The sequence below is a fragment of the Leptodactylus fuscus genome, chromosome 4 (genome assembly GCF_031893055.1).
Source record: "Leptodactylus fuscus isolate aLepFus1 chromosome 4, aLepFus1.hap2, whole genome shotgun sequence".
In the NCBI taxonomy this organism is placed as follows: Eukaryota; Metazoa; Chordata; class Amphibia; order Anura; family Leptodactylidae; genus Leptodactylus; species Leptodactylus fuscus.
The window spans coordinates 71,449,918-71,472,063 of NC_134268.1; the positions used below are offsets into that span (position 1 = coordinate 71,449,918).

General features: G+C 43.7%; 1 protein-coding gene across 2 annotated transcripts in view; it reads right to left on the reverse strand.

The window, feature by feature from the left end:
- Window positions 1–2,018: 2,018 nt before the first annotated feature.
- The window catches only part of MYOM1 (myomesin 1), an 84,564-nt gene continuing 64,436 nt past the window's right edge, over window positions 2,019–22,146 (reverse strand). For both annotated transcript variants that reach the window (XM_075270634.1, XM_075270635.1), the window contains 6 exons: window positions 21,905–22,010; window positions 10,128–10,291; window positions 9,402–9,438; window positions 7,077–7,099; window positions 5,155–5,210; window positions 2,019–4,169 (listed from right to left, as the gene is read on the reverse strand). In XM_075270634.1, coding sequence (XP_075126735.1) covers window positions 3,882–4,169; window positions 5,155–5,210; window positions 7,077–7,099; window positions 9,402–9,438; window positions 10,128–10,291; window positions 21,905–22,010 — 674 coding nt within the window. In that variant the 3' untranslated portion in view covers window positions 2,019–3,881. The remainder of the gene's footprint in view (window positions 4,170–5,154; window positions 5,211–7,076; window positions 7,100–9,401; window positions 9,439–10,127; window positions 10,292–21,904; window positions 22,011–22,146) is intronic.

Here is a 22,146-nt window from a genome sequence, read left to right on the forward strand (position 1 = left end):
TTGCATATAAAACACTGTAGGAATCATTACCATGCAGAAATTTCTTGCAGAAGTCAACATCTCAACATTTTCTTATCACTCCCATCCACAAGATGGTCAATGTGTAAACCTACACTGTTGTTACCTCCGGTCATATGCCCCAGGACTTTGTTTAGAATGGCATTAAGCCCATATAATGATGGGGTAATATGTACTTGGGGTGACACTAGATGGAGCTAGTAATTCATATGTGCAAAGAAGTGAATTGGCAGGAAGGTGTTAGACGTGAGTAAAAAATACTGTAAAATCTACCTTCTCCCTATCTAAAGTGCACAGTCAAAGGGAATGGTAAATAGGGTAACATCAAGTTATTGAAGCTGTGAAATGAAAATGCAGGGCAAGAATCTCTTTGTATGGCAATAATTTATTCTAGAATAAACTACTACAAAGGTTGGTAATGCTTCTTTTGAGTCAAGCCTGAAGTGGAACCATCCATAAGGAGTATACCTTCCATTTTTCTCCATCCCAACTCTAGATTTCTCCATCTTCTTCTGGAACAAGGTCTTCACAGCGTCTTCTTTCGGTGGCGACTTCTAGGCCTCGGGCCTAGGGCAAGCCAACTGCGCATGCTTGCTGCCACAAGAAAAATGCCTGCTTACATAGTATGCGCAGTTGGCTTGCCCTAGGCCAGAGGCCTAGAAGTTAGAAGCCGCCACCGGAAGAGGACGCGATGAAGACCTCGTTCCAGAAGAAGATGGAGGCGGCGCTGGAAAGTTCTCTGGCAGCGTGGAGAAGACAACGAAAGGTAAGAGAAGAATAGCCTTTCTTAAGGCTATTCCGATGTGTTCCGATGTGTGAAAAAAAAGTGATTGAATGATAGGATCCCTTTAAGGCAAAAAAAAAGTACACAGCAATGAATAAAGGATGTATGACTAGATCCCATGTATGGTCTTCATCTTTATGATTACTCATTGGCTCAGCTTTCACATTCTCTTCATGTTTGGAAGCCATTGTGGCAAGAGCAGTATGAAGATCAGGCTACTCGCTGATCTTTAGCATATGTGAATGCTTATTTCAATGAATTATTACTGTGAATGTTATTAGTGCCAGTCACTTTATAACACATGATGTCTTAAAGACATGAGCCCTGGGCTACCTATACCAACCAGAAATATCAAAACCAAGTGTATTCAACTTTAAGCTTGACTGCCTGAGATGCATTTTGCACAGTTAGTTGGCTAAAATGCTGAGGCCACAAAATTTGACTGGGCAATTTGAAATTTGCTTTTTTTGGACCATCTTGCAACGTGTTTGAAATGTAACAAACTTGCAGCAAAGGCGAGTTCAACAGACATTAAAAGACAGATGTACTGTAGACAAAGCCCCCTGTGTCACTGTCCGTCTGCATTCAGCCAAATGTAAAAAAAAAAAAAAAAAAAAAAAAGATAGAATCTTCTTCTGTTACATAAGTAAACAATTGTGGTGGAAGAAATCTTGTTTTGTTTTTTTTACACTGTAGTCCATGGGAATGTACAGTATGTAGACGGAGGGGGCTCCAGCAATGGACTGTAAATACAGTAGTGAAAATATCGATAGGTTCTTCCTGCATTGGTGGATTTGATGGATTTTCTTTCCATAAAAAAATTACAGAAACTCTGATGAAACCCCAGTAGACCCCATTAATGACAAAGGGTTCCCTTGGTGACAGTTGTAATTTGGAGATCCCAAAAAGGACTGCTAGGTGGTATAAAAGGAGCCCTACTCGGTAGTTATACAAGATTGTCCATATCAATAAGAATGGTTCACTATAAGATCTTCTCCTTCACTGCAGCCTCACCAATGGTTAAATATTAAATGTGATAAATCATATTAGGGTGAATACATATTACATGTCTCCAAATCCTTTCCACAACACTATTTATGAACAGAAATGAATAGGTGAAAAATTTTGTGATTTTAGTAAAAGTCATTGCAATCTGTGAAGAAGTGTAGAAGGTGAACATTTGTGATGAAAAGAAGGACACACAGTGAAACAATGGTGGAGGTAGAGATGAAAATTTGTGCTCAGTTTATTAGTGAACAATGATAGGACGCAAAGTGACTGAATACTCTAGGATTACCAGAAATGAGAATTAATACTACTGCAGGATACAGTATACGATGATATTACAGTACAGTATGATATTACACATTATACTACAGCACTGTTTCATTACACTCCTAAAACATAAACTTTTCAACATCCTCTTGGGTTGTGTACTGCCAAGCCCTGTAACTTATATTTAATACCTAATACCTTATTTTTCCCCTGCAATTCAGCATTATGTCCTGGATTTTATGTGACTCCAAATCAATATCCACATTGTATACTATTCTTTATACGGTTACAATATGGACATTGATACGCAAAGAGACTTGGAGTCATATCTTTTTTTATAAATCTGCTAAACTTTAGGAAGAGGCTTGTTGGGTTATAGCGGCTAGCGGACTCATCATATATATAACTGAGGTATAAGGTAGTAAAAATTTGATTTTTAAAGACACACCCAATATATTTTAGTCTTAACAGTACTCCAGTTCTTTTACCCACCTCATCTCATTGTGATATAATAGTACCTGTAGTCACACTTCATAATGCTGTAATGTTTTTTCGTTTTTTGTTTTTTACTTTATCCTTTGAAAGTTCTCTTTCTATACTGCATAGTAATGCCAGGCATAGGCACGCATACCCCATATATGCACAGATATTTTACACTATGATCAAAATGACTTTTCCAAGACATTCTACAAACAAAATATGTCCGTGCGCCACGAAAAATACTCACTTATACCTCTATAGATAACATTATTTTGGGGGGTTAGCATTTACACCAATATAACATTGAAACAAAAAAATAATAATAATTTCTGTGAATTTTTGTAGGGTCTTGAAGTATGGGTAATTCATAGAATTTCATTCATACCCCTCCTCTGTTAGAGGTGCAGCATATCCCCTATCTACACTTTATATATCACTGACAACCATTCCCAACTAAAGGATGGCATCACCAAGTGAATGCTGGCCATGTATAGAATTATTGTTCGTGAAAGTTGTCATTTAGTCGTTTATTGACCTGTGTAAAAGGCCCTTAAAATGGGGAAATCTAATGTAGCTTCTTCCTATCAGATAATACAAGTATAAAGACCTAGATAAAGATAAGACAATGCAGACTAGATATGTTCTATATTGTTTTGTAGCTGATGCGTGTGCAGTTTTAGGTTTGTTCTTCGTTTTATGATAGATTTCTCAAGACTATGCTTTGGGACGTAAAGACTATAAAGTCAAACTAAAGGGATGTCAGAAAATGGACAGATGTTATATTTAGATATAAGGGAACATACATTTTTGCCTCCATTATTATAAGGTTATATTTTGTATCTATAGCTAAATCATTAGATTCACAGTTTACGTAAACTTTTTCAGTCACCTCCTATTACTGTACTGTATTATTTTATGGGCTGGGCCAATAACCCCGCTGAAGTGTAATGGGAGAATGGACCAGCTGCAGGCTTATAGATATGGATATTGTCTCAGGCCATAAATGGCTACCACAGTGACAGGTGACAGATATATTTAAGGTTGTCTATGTAAACTAAGCTAGAAAAGAGGTAGGTTAAAGGAGTGGAGTCAATGACTTAACCATTGCTTCTCAAAGCTTCTCTTAAATCCTCTCAATAGTGCATATTCTTTGGATTTCCCCAAAAAAACAGGACTCAATATTGCATATTTATTAAGAAAGTGCGTTATATACCTTAAACAATGTGCACTGCTGAGAGGCCTTAAGAAGGTTTAAGAAACGACAGCTCATTCACACACTAGTAGCACTTAACATCATTCTATCCTCCGTAATTTTTCCCTCCTATTATTTTTTCTTAGCCTCAGTCTGATCCTCCTCCTCCGCTTCTTCCTCAACATCTGGATTAAACACACTTACAGTAAAATCATTAGTTTCAGTGCCATATTTGTTCTTTGCCCGGATGCAGTATTTGCCAGAGTCAGACTGTGAGACGGTGGTAATGGCAAAGCTGGCGTATTTCCCAGACTCGAACTTAAGGATGCAGTGGTCATCTCCAGTCAGCTCCCTCTCGTTCTTCAGCCAGGTGACCTCAGGAACTGGATCACCCCAAATGTTACATGTCAGGTTAAGTGCCTAGATGGTTACAACACAGGTACAAGGTCAGCGGAAAGAACATCGGCTTTTATGTATCAAAACTGTTCTTCATAGATCATGATCATCTTCATTGCAAGGTGCTGGGATCTACTATGTATTAGGTGGCATTTCACAATAATATGATGGTTTCGCCACCCCATTTCTTTAGGTCAGATAATGATCCTTATACTTGGAGGAAAATTTCCATTACCATAAATAAAATAGTAAACATTTACATCTGCATTGTATGATGTATTAGCTGCGTTGACAAATTTTGTCATACTGACCTCATGGATTCTTCACTGATCTGATGCTGTCTAGTCACTCATGATCTCCATTTACTGGTCGGGTAACCACATGTCAGTATAGGCTACATCATTGGCTACAGCAGTGACCTGATAAAGTCATGGACTGGCTGCAGTGGTTATGTGTCCCATATTGATACATCATCGTTGGACCAAGAAGTAGAGACCATTGGAGGGACCAGAAAGGATTGGAATTGGAACACTGAAAATTCATGAGGTGAGTATGACTGCATTTATCTTACAACTTCTAAGAATTTTCCCTGACTGGGAAATCCCTTTGTTCAGTAGACAATTACCGTATGCTATATAACCCATTAGGGCTACACATATCCTCCTCTTCCATTCTGCAAACACTGTCCCCATTACTGGTCAATTTTTGGTATTATGAGCCACTCAATAGATTCAAATGCAAAGAAAGGATTGTAAGCTGAACACACTGCCCCACATTACTGTCATTTAACAGTACTACACAGTAGATGAATACCTACCAGGCTCTTGAGCCTCAGTACACTTGGATAGTGGCCTATCTGGCAGGACTCTTTTTCATTGATGAACCTACCACTGCTGGTGAGAACCTGAGTGGCTACCTGCAGTGTTCATGTTTTAGCCAGACCTATACACCTTTCCAAAATCTACACAATTAATATTACTTAAATGGACAGTATGATACATTGCCTTACCTTTCCTTCTTGTATGGTAACAACATCTGGCAAACCTCCTACTACTCTGGCACGATCTAGAAGGACAGAAGATTTATTAACATGTATTCAGAAATACTGGGTGATTTGACAAACATGCATGGCTAGAGGCCCATAATATTAAGAACAGAGGTTAGAGGTCTTCTGAAATTGTGATGACAGCAAGAAGTACTTGTCTTATTGTCAGGGAGAAACATATCTGTGTACGGGATCTTTTACACCCCCATTATTATATTCCAGGACTGTATTTTTCTAACAGAGAAAAAATCCTGCATGTAGGACTTCTTTCTTTCGCTATAAAAGTAAATAGACATGACAGAAGAAGCTTACGTTATGTTTTTTACAGTAGAGTCAATGCAAACAGACTGTGCAATGTCTACATCTGTCGTTCTGTCAACAATAAAGTCTGTTGCTCTTAGTCTGCGATTGATAAGAGTGGCAGATTATAATAACGGAAGATTGAACCCACCCTAACACCATGCAGATATAGGCCGGACTCCCATAATAACTCTTGAAGTACATCTATTAACATTGGCATGAAAATGGGCTGTTTGGTAAAGTCACCAGAGCCATGCCTGTAACACTGCCAGCGGAGTGTCCCCTTAATAACATTGCCAGTTGAGTGTCCCCTTAATAACACTGCCAGCTAAGTGTCCCCTTTTTAACACTGCCAGCTGAGTGTCCCCTTAATAACACTGCCAGCTGAGTGTCGTCTTAATAACACCGCCAGCTGAGTGTCCCCTTAATAACACTGCCAGCTGAGTGTCCCCTTAATAACACTGCCAGCTGAGTGTCCCCTTAATAACACTGCCAGCTGAGTGTCCCCTTAATAACACTGCCAGCTGAGTGTCCCTATAATAACATTGTCAGCTGAGTGTCCCCTTAATAACACTGCCAGCTGAGTGTCCCCTTAATAACATTGCCAGCTGAGTGTCCCCTTAATAACATTGCCAGCTGAGTGTCCCCTTAATAATGCTGCCAGTTGAGTGTCCCCTTAATAACAATGCCAGCTGAGTGCCCCCTTAATAATACTGCCAGTTGAGTGTCCCCTTAATAACAATGCCAGCTGAGTGCCCCCTTAATAACACTGCCAGCTGAGTGTCCCCTTAATAACACTGCCAGCTGAGTGTCCCTATAATAACATTGCCATCTGAGTGTCCCCTTAATAATACTGCCAGTTGAGTGTCCGCTTAATAACACTGCCAGCTGAGGGTCCCCTTAATAACACTGCCAGCGGAGTGTCCCTATAATAACATTGCCATCTGAGTGTCCCCTTAATAATACTGTCAGCTGAGTGTCCCCTTAATAACATTACCAGCTGAGTGTCCCCTTAATAACATTGCCAGCTGAGTGTTCCCTTAATAACATTGCCAGCTGAGTGTCCCCATTGCCAGCTGAGTGTCCCCTTAATAACATTGCCAGCTGAGTGTCCCCATTGCCAGCTGAGTGTCCCCTTAATAACATTACCAGCTGAGTGTCCCCTTAATAACATTGCCAGCTGAGTGTCCCCATTGCCAGCTGAGTGTCCCCTTAATAACACTGCCAGCTGAGTGTCCCCTTAATAACACTGCCAGCTGAGTGTCCCCTTAATAACATTGCCAGTTGAGTGTCTTCAACAACCAGAGTAGCAGCAGACTGACCCCAGTATACAGTTCTTCCATCACTTTTCCACATAAACCATACCAACACTAGGCTAAAACAAGTCTTGTGATAGTGGGGATCCCCACTGCTCTAATCCATGGCATGGCATGGGACGGCTGGATAGATTGGTTCAGTTTTTACATTGATAACTAGAAGCGACCACTTTTACTATAGTAGTAGGAATTTACCAAGTAATATTACTGAGAACACCTCCCGATCATTTACAATACAATTATACATGAAGATAATAGAAGATTACTCACTTTTTTCTGCTATGGCTGCTTGCCTGTTATTGGAATAAAAGAAATAAAAGTAATTAAAAAATTACTTTCTAAACTCCCAAACCTATCCTATCCTATCCATTTAACCCATTGATACCAAACAGTACCATTTACAGTCCTATGAAAAAGTTTGGGCACCCCTATTAATCTTAATCATTTTTAGTTCTAAATATTTTGGTGTTTGCAACAGCCATTTCAGTTTGATATATCTAATAACTGATGGACACAGTAATATTTCAGGATTGAAATGAGGTTTATTGTACTAACAGAAAATGTGCAATATGCATTAAACCAAAATTTGACCGGTGCAAAAGTATGGGCACCTTAACAGAAAAGTGACATTAATATTTAGTAAATCCTCCTTTTGCAAAGATAACAGCCTCTAGTCGCTTCCTGTAGCTTTTAATCAGTTCCTGGATCCTGGATGAAGGTATTTTGGATCATTCCTCTTTACAAAACAATTCAAGTTCAGTTAAGTTTGATGGTCGCCGAGCATGGACAGCCTGCTCTCAAATCATCCCACAGATGTTCAATGATATTCAGGTCTGGGGACTGGGATGGCCATTCCAGAACATTGTAATTGTTCCTCTGCATAAATGCCTGAGTTGATTTGGAGCAGTGTTTTGGATCATTGTCTTGCTGAAATATCCATCCCCGGCGTAACTTCAACTCCGTCATTGATTCTTGAACATTATTCTCAAGAATCTGCTGATACTGAGTGGAATCCATGCGACTCTCAACTTTAACAAGATTCCCCGTGCCGGCATTGGCCACACAGCCCCAAAGCATAATGGAACCTCCACCAAATTTTACAGTGGGTAGCAAGAGTTTTTCTTGGAATGCTGTTTTTTTTGGACTCCATGCATAACACCTTTTTGTATGACCAAACAACTCAATCTTTGTTTCATCATTCCACAGGACCTTCTTCCAAAATGAAGCTGCCTTGTCCAAATGTGCTTTTGCATACCTCAGGCGACTCTGTTTGTGGCGTGCTTGCAGAAACGGCTTCTTTCTCATCACTCTCCCATACAGCTTCTCCTTGTGCAAAGTGCGCTGTATTGCTGACTGATGCACAGTGACACCATCTGCAGCAAGATGATGCCGCAACTCTTTGGAGGTGGTCTGTGGATTGTCCTTGACTATTCTCAACATTCTTCTTCTCTGCCTTTCTGATATTTTTCTTGGCCTGCCACTTCTGGGCTTAACAAGAACTGTCCCTGTGGTCTTCCATTTCCTTACTATGTTCCTCACAGTGGAAACTGACAGGTTAAATCTCTGAGACAGCTTTTTGTATCCTTCCCCTGAACAACTATGTTGAACAATCTTTGTTTTCAGATCATTTGAGAGCGGGCTGTCCATGCTTGGCGACCATCAAACTTAACTGAACTTGAATTGTTTTGTAAAGAGGAATGGTCCGAAATACTTTCATCCAGGATCCAGGAACTGATTAAAAGCTACAGGAAGCGACTAGAGGCTGTTATCTTTGCAAAAGGAGGATGTACTAAATATTAATGTCACTTTTCTGCTGAGGTGCCCATACTTTTGCATCGGTCAAATTTTGGTTTAATGCATATTGCACATTTTCTGTTAGTACAATAAACCTCATTTCAATCCAGAAATATTACTGTGTCCATCAGTTATTAGATATATCAAACTGAAATGGCTGCTGCAAATACCAAAATATTTAGAACTAAAAATGATTAAGATTAATAGGGGTGCCCAAACTTTTTCATAGGACTGTATGATTCATAATCTATTGACAGATTTTCTTATATTATTTTGATGGTTCCATTCTTATATTGAGTGTACTGTGGTTATAGTTATATCTATAGATAATGATGTGGCTTAAGGCCAACCCTGGTAAGGAACAAGTCTCAATTCTGTGAAAGGATCAAGAGTAGACATCTCCATAGTGATTTAGTGAAGAAGGTGGAGGCTGCTGACATCTTTCTGCAAAAGTATAAGTACAATAAAATCTAATCACCGTCTATTCCTCCTAAGACTAAAAGGGTTCCAGTAAATATTATCCACATTTAGCCCACCAAAGATCAATGTTCAGAAGTGCTAAATCTGGAAAAGCTCAGAGGATATTACTATGACTGAGCAATATGAACAATGAACTGCAAATATTGATTTTGAAAAGGCCCGTTCCTACACACCAGCACCTTTGTCCTGCCCGAACAACCAATAGAAAATGCAATGCAATAAGAAAAGCCTAGTCTGGAGAATTTGACAGAATTGACCTCACTGCTGCAAAGTAAGGAGGTGACTAGTTGAAGCTTTTACTATGGTTTCACATGCACTTACTTCAATCTCTGGAATTCAGCAAAGGCCTCATCGTAAGCTGTAAAACGAATAGCCATGATATTAGAAACCGAGGACCGGAAAGATACATGCAGATACAATGGAAACAACTGATGGAGATTTTGCTATGAAGCAGCCGCAAATCAGAATCAGCATTTGTAGCAAACAGATTTTGGTAAATTTTGATAGTGGAGTTCATTGTGAATGGCGAAAGGTATGGTAGTGTGCATATTGTCAAAACTACAAGAAAAAAACTGCTGTATGTGGATTTTGTGTCAATATGGTCTAATCGTTGTCAGAATGACTTCTTTAGGCCGTTTGTTCAAACATCCATGCATGTAAGTCACAAACGTGTATGCCATCGTCCTTGATTTTCATGAACTCATAGACTTCAATGGACAGGCTTGGTCCACAAAACCTACCAAAGTAGTTCATGTTTCAGTTTTTCAATACATCAAACATAATTTAAAGAGCATAGAAAGAGCAGGGATTTCCATCAATAAGTTACAAGTTATCCTGAATCTGTTTGCTCAAGACTACGTCATAAATAAATGTATTCCTTCAGCTTGATAACATGTTTCTGAAAGAATCATCACAGGCTACTTTTTCCATCAACCTAATAATAATTCTACATACTAGTATTTAGATACTATAGAAAAGTAGTAACATAAAACTTTTTTCTTATTGAAAGCAACATGCACATAAAATGACATATACGCTGTTCTTTACCTTGCCCGGAAAGATCTACGTCCCTTGTGTGAGTATTTTTTCCATCAAACATTTCCATCAGATATTTGCCCTTGTCATTTGGTGTGGGCTCATTAATCTGTAGCCATATCATCTCTCCGGTGACCCCGCTCTTCACTCTATCTGTATACTTTATCTTACTTTCACTGTAATGACACATGGATACATGAAAATACATTTAGATCACTACAGATGGTAGGTACACATTGTAGAGCTGGAAAGTAAAATGGATGCTTTCCGCACAAATTTGGAGATGGGGTATATATTAAGCACAAAGCGTTCCATAACTACTATTTTTAGATGTAGGCCTCATCCTTGAATACCAATCAGTTGTAGAGATGAGCGAACACTAAAATGTTCGAGGTTCGAAATTCGAATCGAACAGCCGCTCACTGTTCGTGTGTTCGAACGGGTTTCGAACCCCATTATAGTCTATGGGGAACATATACTCGTTAAGGGGGAAACCCAAATCCGTGTCTGGAGGGTCACCAAGTCCACTATGACACCACAGGAAATGATGCCAACACCTCTGGAATGACACTGGGACAGCAGGGGAAGCATGTCTGGGGGCATCTAACACACCAAAGACCCTCTATTACCCCAACATCACTGCCTAACAACTACACACTTTACACACTCAATACCACCTCTCTGACAGTAGGAAAACACCTTGAAACATGTGTATTTGGCACTTGCAGTGAGGAGAGCTTGTCACCAGCAGTGAATTTGGCCCTTGTAGTAAGTTGAGGTTGGCACCAACATTTGTTTTGAAAATCAGGGTGGATTGAGCCTCTAACCAGCAGAGTTTGGGCAAATTCATGGTGGAGGGAGCCTCTAAAAACCCCAGTTTGGACCAATTCATGGTGGAGGGAGCCTCTAAAAACCCCAGTTTGGACCAATTCATGGTGGAGGGAGCCTCTAAAAAACCCAGTTTGGACCAATTCATGGTGGAGGGAGCCTCTAAACAGCCCAGTTTGGACCAATTCATGGTGGAGGGAGCCTCTAAAAACCCCAGTTTGGACCAATTCATGCTGGAGGGAGCCTCTAAACAGCCCAGTTTGGGCAAATTCATGGTGGAAGGAGCCTCTAAAAACCCCAGTTTGGACCAATTCATGGTGCAGGGAGCCTCTAAAAACCCCAATTTGGACCAATTCATGGTGGAGGGAGCCTCTAAACAGCCCAGTTTGGGCAAATTCATGGTGGAGGGAGCCTCTAAAAACCCCAGTTTGGACCAATTCATGGTGGAGGGAGCCTCTAAAAACCCCAGTTTGGACCAATTCATGGTGGAGGGAGCCTCTAAAAAACCCAGTTTGGACCAATTCATGGTGGAGGGAGCCTCTAAACAGCCCAGTTTGGGCAAATTCATGGTGGAGGGAGCCTCTAAAAACCCCAGTTTGGACCAATTCATGGTGGAGGGAGCCTCTAAAAACCCCAGTTTGGACCAATTCATGGTGGAGGGAGCCTCTAAAAAACCCAGTTTGGACCAATTCATGGTGGAGGGAGCCTCTAACCAGCCCAGTTTGGACCAATTCATGGTGGAGGGAGCCTCCAAAAACCCCAGTTTGGACCAATTCATGGTGGAGGGAGCCTCTAAACAGCCCAGTTTGGACCAATTCATGGTGGAGGGAGCCTCTAAAACCCCCAATTTGGACCAATTCATGGTGGAGGGAGCCTCTAACCAGCCCAGTTTGGACCAATTCATGGTGGAGGGAGCCTCTAACCAGCCCAGTTTGGGCAAATTCATGGTGGAGGGAGCCTCTAAAAACCCCAATTTGGACCAATTCATGGTGGAGGGAGCCTCTAAACAGCCCAGTTTGGGCAAATTCATGGTGGAGGGAGCCTCTAAAAACCCCAGTTTGGACCAATTCATGGTGGAGGGAGCCTCTAAAAAACCCAGTTTGGACCAATTCATGGTGGAGGGAGCCTCTAACCAGCCCAGTTTGGACCAATTCATGGTGGAGGGAGCCTCTAAAAACCCCAGTTTGGACCAATTCATGGTGGAGGGAGCCTCTAAACAGCCCAGTTTGGACCAATTCATGGTGGAGGGAGCCTCTAAAAACCCCAGTTTGGACCAATTCATGGTGGAGGGAGCCTCTAAAAACCCCAATTTGGACAAATTCATGGTGGAGGGAGCCTCTAACCAGCCCAGTTTGGACCAATTCATGGTGGAGGGAGCCTCTAAAAACCCCAGTTTGGACCAATTCATGGTGGAGGGAGCCTCTAAAAACCCCAATTTGGACCAATTCATGGTGGAGGGAGCCTCTAAACAGCCCAGTTTTGGCAAATTCATGGTGGAGGGAGCCTCTAAAAACCCCAGTTTGGACCAATTCATGGTGGAGGGAGCCTCTAAAAACCCCAGTTTGGACCAATTCATGGTGGAGGGAGCTTCTAAAAAACCCAGTTTGGACCAATTCATGGTGGAGGGAGCCTCTAAACAGCCCAGTTTGGGCAAATTCATGGTGGAGGGAGCCTCTAAAAACCCCAGTTTGGACCAATTCATGGTGGAGGGAGCCTCTAAAAACCCCAGTTTGGACCAATTCATGGTGGAGGGAGCCTCTAAAAACCCCAGTTTGGACCAATTCATGGTGGAGGGAGCCTCTAAAAAACCCAGTTTGGACCAATTCATGGTGGAGGGAGCCTCTAACCAGCCCAGTTTGGACCAATTCATGGTGGAGGGAGCCTCTAAACAGCCCAGTTTGGGCAAATTCATGGTGGAGGGAGCCTCTAACCAGCCCAGTTTGGACCAATTCATGGTGGAGGGAGCCTCTAAAAACCCCAGTTTGGACCAATTCATGGTGGAGGGAGCCTCTAAAAAACCCAGTTTGGACCAATTCATGGTGGAGGGAGCCTCTAAAAACCCCAGTTTGGACCAATTCATGCTGGAGGGAGCCTCTAAACAGCCCAGTTTGGGCAAATTCATGGTGGAGGGAGCCTCTAAAAACCCCAGTTTGGACCAATTCATGGTGGAGGGAGCCTCTAAAAACCCCAATTTGGACCAATTCATGGTGGAGGGAGCCTCTAAACAGCCCAGTTTGGGCAAATTCATGGTGGAGGGAGCCTCTAAAAACCCCAGTTTGGACCAATTCATGGTGGAGGGAGCCTCTAAAAACCCCAGTTTGGACCAATTCATGGTGGAGGGAGCCTCTAAAAAACCCAGTTTGGACCAATTCATGGTGGAGGGAGCCTCTAAACAGCCCAGTTTGGGCAAATTCATGGTGGAGGGAGCCTCTAAAAACCCCAGTTTGGACCAATTCATGGTGGAGGGAGCCTCTAAAAACCCCAGTTTGGACCAATTCATGGTGGAGGGAGCCTCTAAAAACCCCAGTTTGGACCAATTCATGGTGGAGGGAGCCTCTAAAAAACCCAGTTTGGACCAATTCATGGTGGAGGGAGCCTCTAACCAGCCCAGTTTGGACCAATTCATGGTGGAGGGAGCCTCTAAAAACCCCAATTTGGACCAATTCATGGTGGAGGGAGCCTCTAAACAGCCCAGTTTGGACCAATTCATGGTGGAGGGAGCCTCTAAAAACCCCAATTTGGACCAATTCATTGTGGAGGGAGCCTCTAACCAGCCCAGTTTGGACCAATTCATGGTGGAGGGAGCCTCTAACCAGCCCAGTTTGGGCAAATTCATGGTGGAGGGAGCCTCTAAAAACCCCAATTTGGACCAATTCATGGTGGAGGGAGCCTCTAAACAGCCCAGTTTTGGCAAATTCATGGTGGAGGGAGCCTCTAAAAACCCCAGTTTGGACCAATTCATGGTGGAGGGAGCCTCTAACCAGCCCAGTTTGGGCAAATTCATGGTGGAGGGAGCCTCTAACCAGCAGAGTTGTGGGAAAGCAGGGTGGAGGGAGCCTCTAACCAGCAGAGTTGGTGGAAATCAGGGTGGAGGGAGCCTCTAACCAGCAGAGTTGGGGGAAATCATGTTGGAGGGAGCCTAGTATTAGCAGAATTGTGCAACGCTTATGGTGGATGAGTATGAGGATGCGGAGGAATTGGAGAGGTTGAGTACAGACATGGAGTTTCATGTTGGGGTGCTTTACACAGGTGGGCACAAAAATGAAGGCTCTATCCAGTGGTGGTTCATTTTTATCAAAGTGAGCCGGTCGGCACTCTCAGCTGACAGACGGGTGCGCTTGTCAGTGATGATGCCACCGGCTGCACTGAACACCCTCTCAGATAGGACGCTGGCGGCAGGACAGGACAGCACCTCCAAGGCATATAGGGCAAGTTCAAGCCACAGGTCCAACTTCGACACCCAATACGTGTAGGGCGCAGAGGGGTCGGAGAGGACAGGGCTGTGGTCGGAAAGGTATTCCCGCAACATGCGCCTATACTTCTCACGCCTGGTGACACTAGGACCCTCTGTGGCGGCACTTTGGCGAGGGGGTGCCATCAAGGTGTCCCAGACCTTAGACAGTGTGCCCCTCGTTTGTGTGGACCGGTGAGAACTTGGTCGCCTACTGGAGGAACTGTCCTCCCTGCCGCCAACGTCACATGCTGGAAACATCTCCATCATATTCTGCACCAATTGCCTGTGGCAAGCATTGATGCGATTGGCCCTCCCCTCTACCGGAATAAAAGACGAGATGTTGTTTTTATACCGGGGGTCAAGGATAGCAAAGATCCAGTACTGGTTGTCCTCCATGATTTTGACAATACGCTTGTCGGTTGTAAAGCACCCCAACATGAACTCAGCCATGTCTGCCACAGTGTTAGTTGGCATGACTCCTCTGGCCCCACCGGAAAGTTCAATCTCCATTTCCTCCTCATCCTCCATGTCTACCCATCCGCGCTGCAACAATGGGACGATTCGAAGTTGCCCGGAAGCCTCCTGTATCACCATCACATCATCGGACAACTCTTCTTCCTCCTCCTCCTCCTCCTCCTCCTCCATTAAACGCGATGAAGCGGACAGATGTGTGGACCTACTCTCCAGCTGTGACGGATCGGATGCTATCCCTGACTCCTCTGTGTGATCTGAGTTATCCCTGATGTCAATCAGGGATTCTCTCAGAACACACAAGAGCGGGATTGTAAGGCTCACCATCGCATCCTCAGAGCTCACCCTCCTTGTGGACTCCTCAAACACCCGTAGGATGTCACAAAGGTCTCTCATCCATGGCCACTCATGGATGAGAAACTGAGGCAGCTGACTTTGTGGCACCCTAGGGTTTTGTAGCTGGTATTCCATCAAAGGTCTCTGCTGCTCAACCACTCTATTCAACATCTGAAACGTTGAGTTCCAGCGTGTGGGGACGTCGCACAAAAGCCGGTGTTGTGGCACATGCAGGCGTTGCTGGAGAGATTTTAAGCTAGCAGCGGCTACTGTCGACTTGCGAAAGTGGGCGCACATGCGCCGCACTTTCACCAGTAGCTCTGGAACATTGGGGTAGCTCTTTAGGAAACGTTGCACCACTAGGTTGAAGACGTGGGCCAGGCATGGAACATGTTGGAGTCCGGCAAGCTCCAGAGCTGCTACCAGGTTCCGGCCGTTATCACAAACGACCATGCCTGGGCCCAGGTGCAGCGGCTCAAACCATATTGCCGTCTCATCGAGGAGGGCATCCCTCACCTCGGAGGCAGTGTGCTGTCTGTCCCCCAAGCTGATCAGCTTCAGCACAGCCTGCTGACGTCTACCAACGCCAGTGCTGCAACGTTTCCAACTCGTAGCTGGGGTCAATCTAACAGCGGAGGAGGAGGCGGTGGCGGTGGCGGAGGAGGAGGCGGTGGCGGAGGAGGAGGCGGTAGAGGAGGAGGAGGAGGGGGGTGTTCTTCTCGTGTCCCTGCCAGGAATGTTAGGCGGGGAGACGAGGTACACCGGGCCAGTTTGGGAAGCAGTCCCAGCCTCAACTACATTCACCCAGTGTGCCGTCAGTGAAATGTAGCGTCCCTGTCCGCATGCACTTGTCCACGCGTCGGTGGTCAAGTGGACCTTTGTGCAAAGCGCGGAACTAAGGGCCCGCCTGATGTTGAGTGACACGTGCTGGTGCAAGGCGGGGACGGCACACCGGGAGAAGTAGTGACGGCTAGGGACGGCATAGCGAGGTGCCGCAGTTGCCATCAGGTCCAGGAAGGCGGGAGTTTCAACAAGCCGGAACGCCAACATCTCCTGGGCCAGCAGTTTAGCAATGTTGGCGTTCAAGGCTTGCGCGTGTGGGTGGTTAGCAGTGTATTTCTGCCGCCGCTCCAATGTCTGAGAGATGGTGGGTTGTTGTAAAGAAGCGCCTGATGGTGCCTTTGATGGTGCAGGAGAAGGAGATAAGACAGGAACAGGGGAGGATGAGGGAGAAGTCAACAAAGTGGCGGAGGCAGATGAAGTGGTGTCCTGGCTCGTCCTCTGGAGTGCATCGCCAGCACAGTCAGCAGTGGCAGTGGCAGAGGCAGAGGCAGTGGCAGAGGCAGTGGCAGTGGCGTGAACGGCAGGCGGCCTTTGTCCTGCCGTTGCTGCCTGCCACTGATTCCAGTGCTTGGATTCCAAATGACGGCGCATTGAAGTGGTGGACAGGTTGCTCTTCTCAGAGCCCCTAATCAATTTCGAGAGGCAAATTGTGCAGACAACACTATATCTGTCCTCGGCGCATTCCTTGAAAAAACTCCACACCTTCGAGAAACGTGCCCTCGAGGTGGGAATTTTTCGGGGCTGGGTACGAACTGGAACATCTTGGGAGATTCCGGGTGTGGCCTGGCTTCGCCTAAGCTGCTGACCTCTGCCTCTGCCTCTAGCTACCCTTTTTGGTGCTGCACTTGCCTCAACATCCACACTACTTTCCCCGCTTGACATCCCCCCTGTCCAGGTCGGGTCAGTGTCCTCATCATCCACCACTTCCTCTTCCAACTCCTGTCTCATCTCCTCCTCCCGCACAATGCGCCGGTCAACTGGATGCCCTGACGGCAACTGCGTCACATCATCGTCGATGAGGGTGGGTTGCTGGTCATCCACCACCAAATCGAACGGAGATGGAGGAGACTCTAGTGTTTGAGCATCTGGACACAGATGCTCCTCTGTTAGGTTCGTGGAATCGTGACGTGGAGAGGCAGGTTGAGGGACAATGAAAGGAGCGGAGAACAGCTCTGGGGAGCAGGGACAGTTGGGGTTATTGTTCTGTGAAGCTTGGGAATTTTGGGAGGAAGGAGGACAAGACTGTTGGGTAATAGGAGGAGAGGAGGCAGAGTCTGACTGGCTGCTGGACAATGTGCTGTAAGCGTTCTCTGACAGCTATTGCAAGACCTGTTCCTGGTTCTCGGGCCTACTAAGGTTTGTACCCTGCAGTTTAGTTAATGTGGCAAGCAACCCTGGCACTGTGGAGTGGCGCAATGCTTGCTGCCCCACAGGAGTAGGCACGGGACGCCCTGTGGCTTCACTGCTACCTTGCTCCCCAGAACCATTCCCCCGACCTCGCCCACGGCCTCGTCCACGTCCCTTTCCGGGAGCCTTGCGCATTTTGAATTCCCAGTTAGAAATTGGCACTATATACCAGTAGCAAAAATTGTGGGTGCACGTAACCCCAATATATTCTTTGAATTCCCAGTCAGACAATGGCACTATATACCAGTAGCAAGAAATGAGGGTATTTATAACCCCAATATATTCTTTGAATTACCAGTCAGAAACTGGCACTATATGGCAGTAGCAAGAAATGAGGGTATTTATAACCCCAATATATTCTTTGAATTACCAGTCAGAAACTGGCACTATATGGCAGTAGCAAGAAATGAGGGTATTTATAACCCCAATATATTCTTTGAATTCCCAGTCAGACAATGGCACTGTATACCAGTAGTAAAAATTGTGGGTGCACGTAACCCCAATATATTCTTTGAATTACCAGTCAGAAACTGGCACTATATGGCAGTAGCAAGAAATGAGGGTATTTGTAACCCCAATATATTCTTTGAATTCCCAGTCAGAAACTGGCACTGTATACCAGTAGTAAAAATTGTGGGTGCACGTAACCCCAATATATTCTTTGAATTCCCAGTCAGACAATGGCACTATATACCAGTAGCAAGAAATGAGGGTATTTATAACCCCAATATATTCTTTGAATTCCCAGTCAGACAATGGCACTGTATACCAGTAGTAAAAATTGTGGGTGCACGTAACCCCAATATATTCTTTGAATTCCCAGTCAGAAACTGGCACTATATGGCAGTAGCAAGAAATGAGGGTATTTATAACCCCAATATATTCTTTGAATTCCCAGTCAGACAATGGCACTGTATACCAGTAGTAAAAATTGTGGGTGCACGTAACCCCAATATATTCTTTGAATTACCAGTCAGAAACTGGCACTATATGGCAGTAGCAAGAAATGAGGGTATTTGTAACCCCAATATATTCTTTGAATTCCCAGTCAGAAACTGTCACTGTATACCAGTAGTAAAAATTGTGGGTGCACGTAACCCCAATATATTCTTTGAATTCCCAGTCAGAAACTGGCACTATATGGCAGTAGCAAGAAATGAGGGTATTTATAACCCCAATATATTCTTTGAATTCCCAGTCAGACAATGGCACTGTATACCAGTAGTAAAAATTGTGGGTGCACGTAACCCCAATATATTCTTTGAATTACCAGTCAGAAACTGGCACTATATGGCAGTAGCAAGAAATGAGGGTATTTGTAACCCCAATATATTCTTTGAATTCCCAGTCAGAAACTGGCACTGTATACCAGTAGTAAAAATTGTGGGTGCACGTAACCCCAATATATTCTTTGAATTCCCAGTCAGACAATGGCACTATATACCAGTAGCAAGAAATGAGGGTATTTATAACCCCAATATATTCTTTGAATTCCCAGTCAGACAATGGCACTGTATACCAGTAGTAAAAATTGTGGGTGCACGTAACCCCAATATATTCTTTGAATTACCAGTCAGAAACTGGCACTATATGGCAGTAGCAAGAAATGAGGGTATTTATAACCCCAATATATTCTTTGAATTCCCAGTCAGACAATGGCACTGTATACCAGTAGTAAAAATTGTGGGTGCACGTAACCCCAATATATTCTTTGAATTACCAGTCAGAAACTGGCACTATATGGCAGTAGCAAGAAATGAGGGTATTTGTAACCCCAATATATTCTTTGAATTCCCAGTCAGAAACTGGCACTGTATACCAGTAGTAAAAATTGTGGGTGCACGTAACCCCAATATATTCTTTGAATTACCAGTCAGAAACTGGCACTATATGGCAGTAGCAAGAAATGAGGGTATTTGTAACCCCAATATATTCTTTGAATTCCCAGTCAGAAACTGGCACTGTATACCAGTAGTAAAAATTGTGGGTGCACGTAACCCCAATATATTCTTTGAATTCCCAGTCAGACAATGGCACTATATACCAGTAGCAAGAAATGAGGGTATTTATAACCCCAATATATTCTTTGAATTACCAGTCAGAAACTGGCACTATATGGCAGTAGCAAGAAATGAGGGTATTTGTAACCCCAATATATTCTTTGAATTCCCAGTCAGAAACTGGCACTGTATACCAGTAGTAAAAATTGTGGGTGCACGTAACCCCAATATATTCTTTGAATTACCAGTCAGAAACTGGCACTATATGGCAGTAGCAAGAAATGAGGGTATTTGTAATCCCAATATATTCTTTGAATTCCCAGTCAGAAACTGGCACTGTATACCAGTAGTAAAAATTGTGGGTGCACGTAACCCCAATATATTCTTTGAATTCCCAGTCAGACAATGGCACTATATACCAGTAGCAAGAAATGAGGGTATTTATAACCCCAATATATTCTTTGAATTCCCAGTCAGACAATGGCACTGTATACCAGTAGTAAAAATTGTGGGTGCACGTAACCCCAATATATTCTTTGAATTCCCAGTCAGAAACTGGCACTATATGGCAGTAGCAAGAAATGAGGGTATTTATAACCCCAATATATTCTTTGAATTCCCAGTCAGACAATGGCACTGTATACCAGTAGTAAAAATTGTGGGTGCACGTAACCCCAATATATTCTTTGAATTACCAGTCAGAAACTGGCACTATATGGCAGTAGCAAGAAATGAGGGTATTTGTAACCCCAATATATTCTTTGAATTCCCAGTCAGAAACTGGCACTGTATACCAGTAGTAAAAATTGTGGGTGCACGTAACCCCAATATATTCTTTGAATTACCAGTCAGAAACTGGCACTATATGGCAGTAGCAAGAAATGAGGGTATTTGTAACCCCAATATATTCTTTGAATTCCCAGTCAGAAACTGGCACTGTATACCAGTAGTAAAAATTGTGGGTGCACGTAACCCCAATATATTCTTTGAATTCCCAGTCAGACAATGGCACTATATACCAGTAGCAAGAAATGAGGGTATTTATAACCCCAATATATTCTTTGAATTCCCAGTCAGACAATGGCACTGTATACCAGTAGTAAAAATTGTGGGTGCACGTAACCCCAATATATTCTTTGAATTACCAGTCAGAAACTGGCACTATATGGCAGTAGCAAGAAATGAGGGTATTTGTAACCCCAATATATTCTTTGAATTCCCAGTCAGAAACTGGCACTGTATACCAGTAGTAAAAATTGTGGGTGCACGTAACCCCAATATATTCTTTGAATTCCCAGTCAGACAATGGCACTATATACCAGTAGCAAGAAATGAGGGTATTTATAACCCCAATATATTCTTTGAATTACCAGTCAGAAACTGGCACTGTATACCAGTAGTAAAAATTGTGGGTGCACGTAACCCCAATATATTCTTTGAATTCCCAGTCAGACAATGGCACTATATGGCAGTAGCAAAAATAGTGGGTGTATATAGCCCCAATTCTATTGCTAGGGGACTTGCAGGGTATTTCTGGGGTGAAGGTGGGGGGGCACACCGTTGGAACGGGTATCGGGGGTATATATCGGGTATACGGGAATACACTGACAGTGTATTCCATTCAGGATCCTGGGAAAGCTGGGTTGCGGCGATTGAGCCCGTCAGTGCCACGTTACACTGACAAGCTTCTCCCTGGAATTTAGCTCTTATAAGAGCTGTTGGTTGTCTTCTCCTTCCTATCCTAGCCTGTCCCTGCCTACCCAGAATCTAAGCCCTAGCTAGCTGGACGGAAACCTCCGTCCTCGGTGAATTGCAAGCTCAGAATGACGCGAACCTGGGCGGCGCTGTTCTTTTAAATTAGAGGTCACATGTTTTCGGCAGCCAATGGGTTTTGCCTACTTTTCTCAACGTCACCGGTGTCGTAGTTCCTGTCCCACCTACCCTGCGCTGTTATTGGAGCAAAAAAGGCGCCAGGGAAGGTGGGAGGGGAATCGAGTAATGGCGCACTTTACCACACGGTGTTCGATTCGATTCGAACATGCCGAACAGCCTAATATCCGATCGAACATGAGTTCGATAGAACACTGTTCGCTCATCTCTAATCAGTTGAGGTTCGGAGGTTGTGATATGAGTAAATACATTTAAAGGGGTATTCCACTTGGGGACATTTATGGTGTCTGCACAAGATATAGGGCTACTGTCTCCAGAATGGGGGCTCTGACTGTCACACATTGAGTTGCTTATTCATGTCTATAAGGATTGCAGAAACAGCCGTCAAGCTTATCATTGTGCTTCCTTGCCAAGCTGTGACAACTTTATATTGAACTAGTCCAATACATTAACTGGGTGACAACTAGTGACCTCACTTTACATGAACTCATGTATAATATATAAAATATAGAGTTTTCCACATAGTAAGTAATGCTTGCTAGACGAAGACACTGACTTACTTATGTCCCCAGCTGACTTTAAGATCCTCCACATAATAATTGACAAATGAGTAGAGTCTTATGCCTTCTTCATTGCTCTGGATCTTGACTGGTGTAGCTGATTCAGCTAAAAAAAGAAATGGAAGATTATTATATTTATTTTACAATATACACAACTGCTTTGTAGTGGTGGTTTCAATGTATAGTTGTGCTGGGAAGCTTTAAAGGTTTTTTTTTTACGACAAAGAAAACTTATCCTCTAT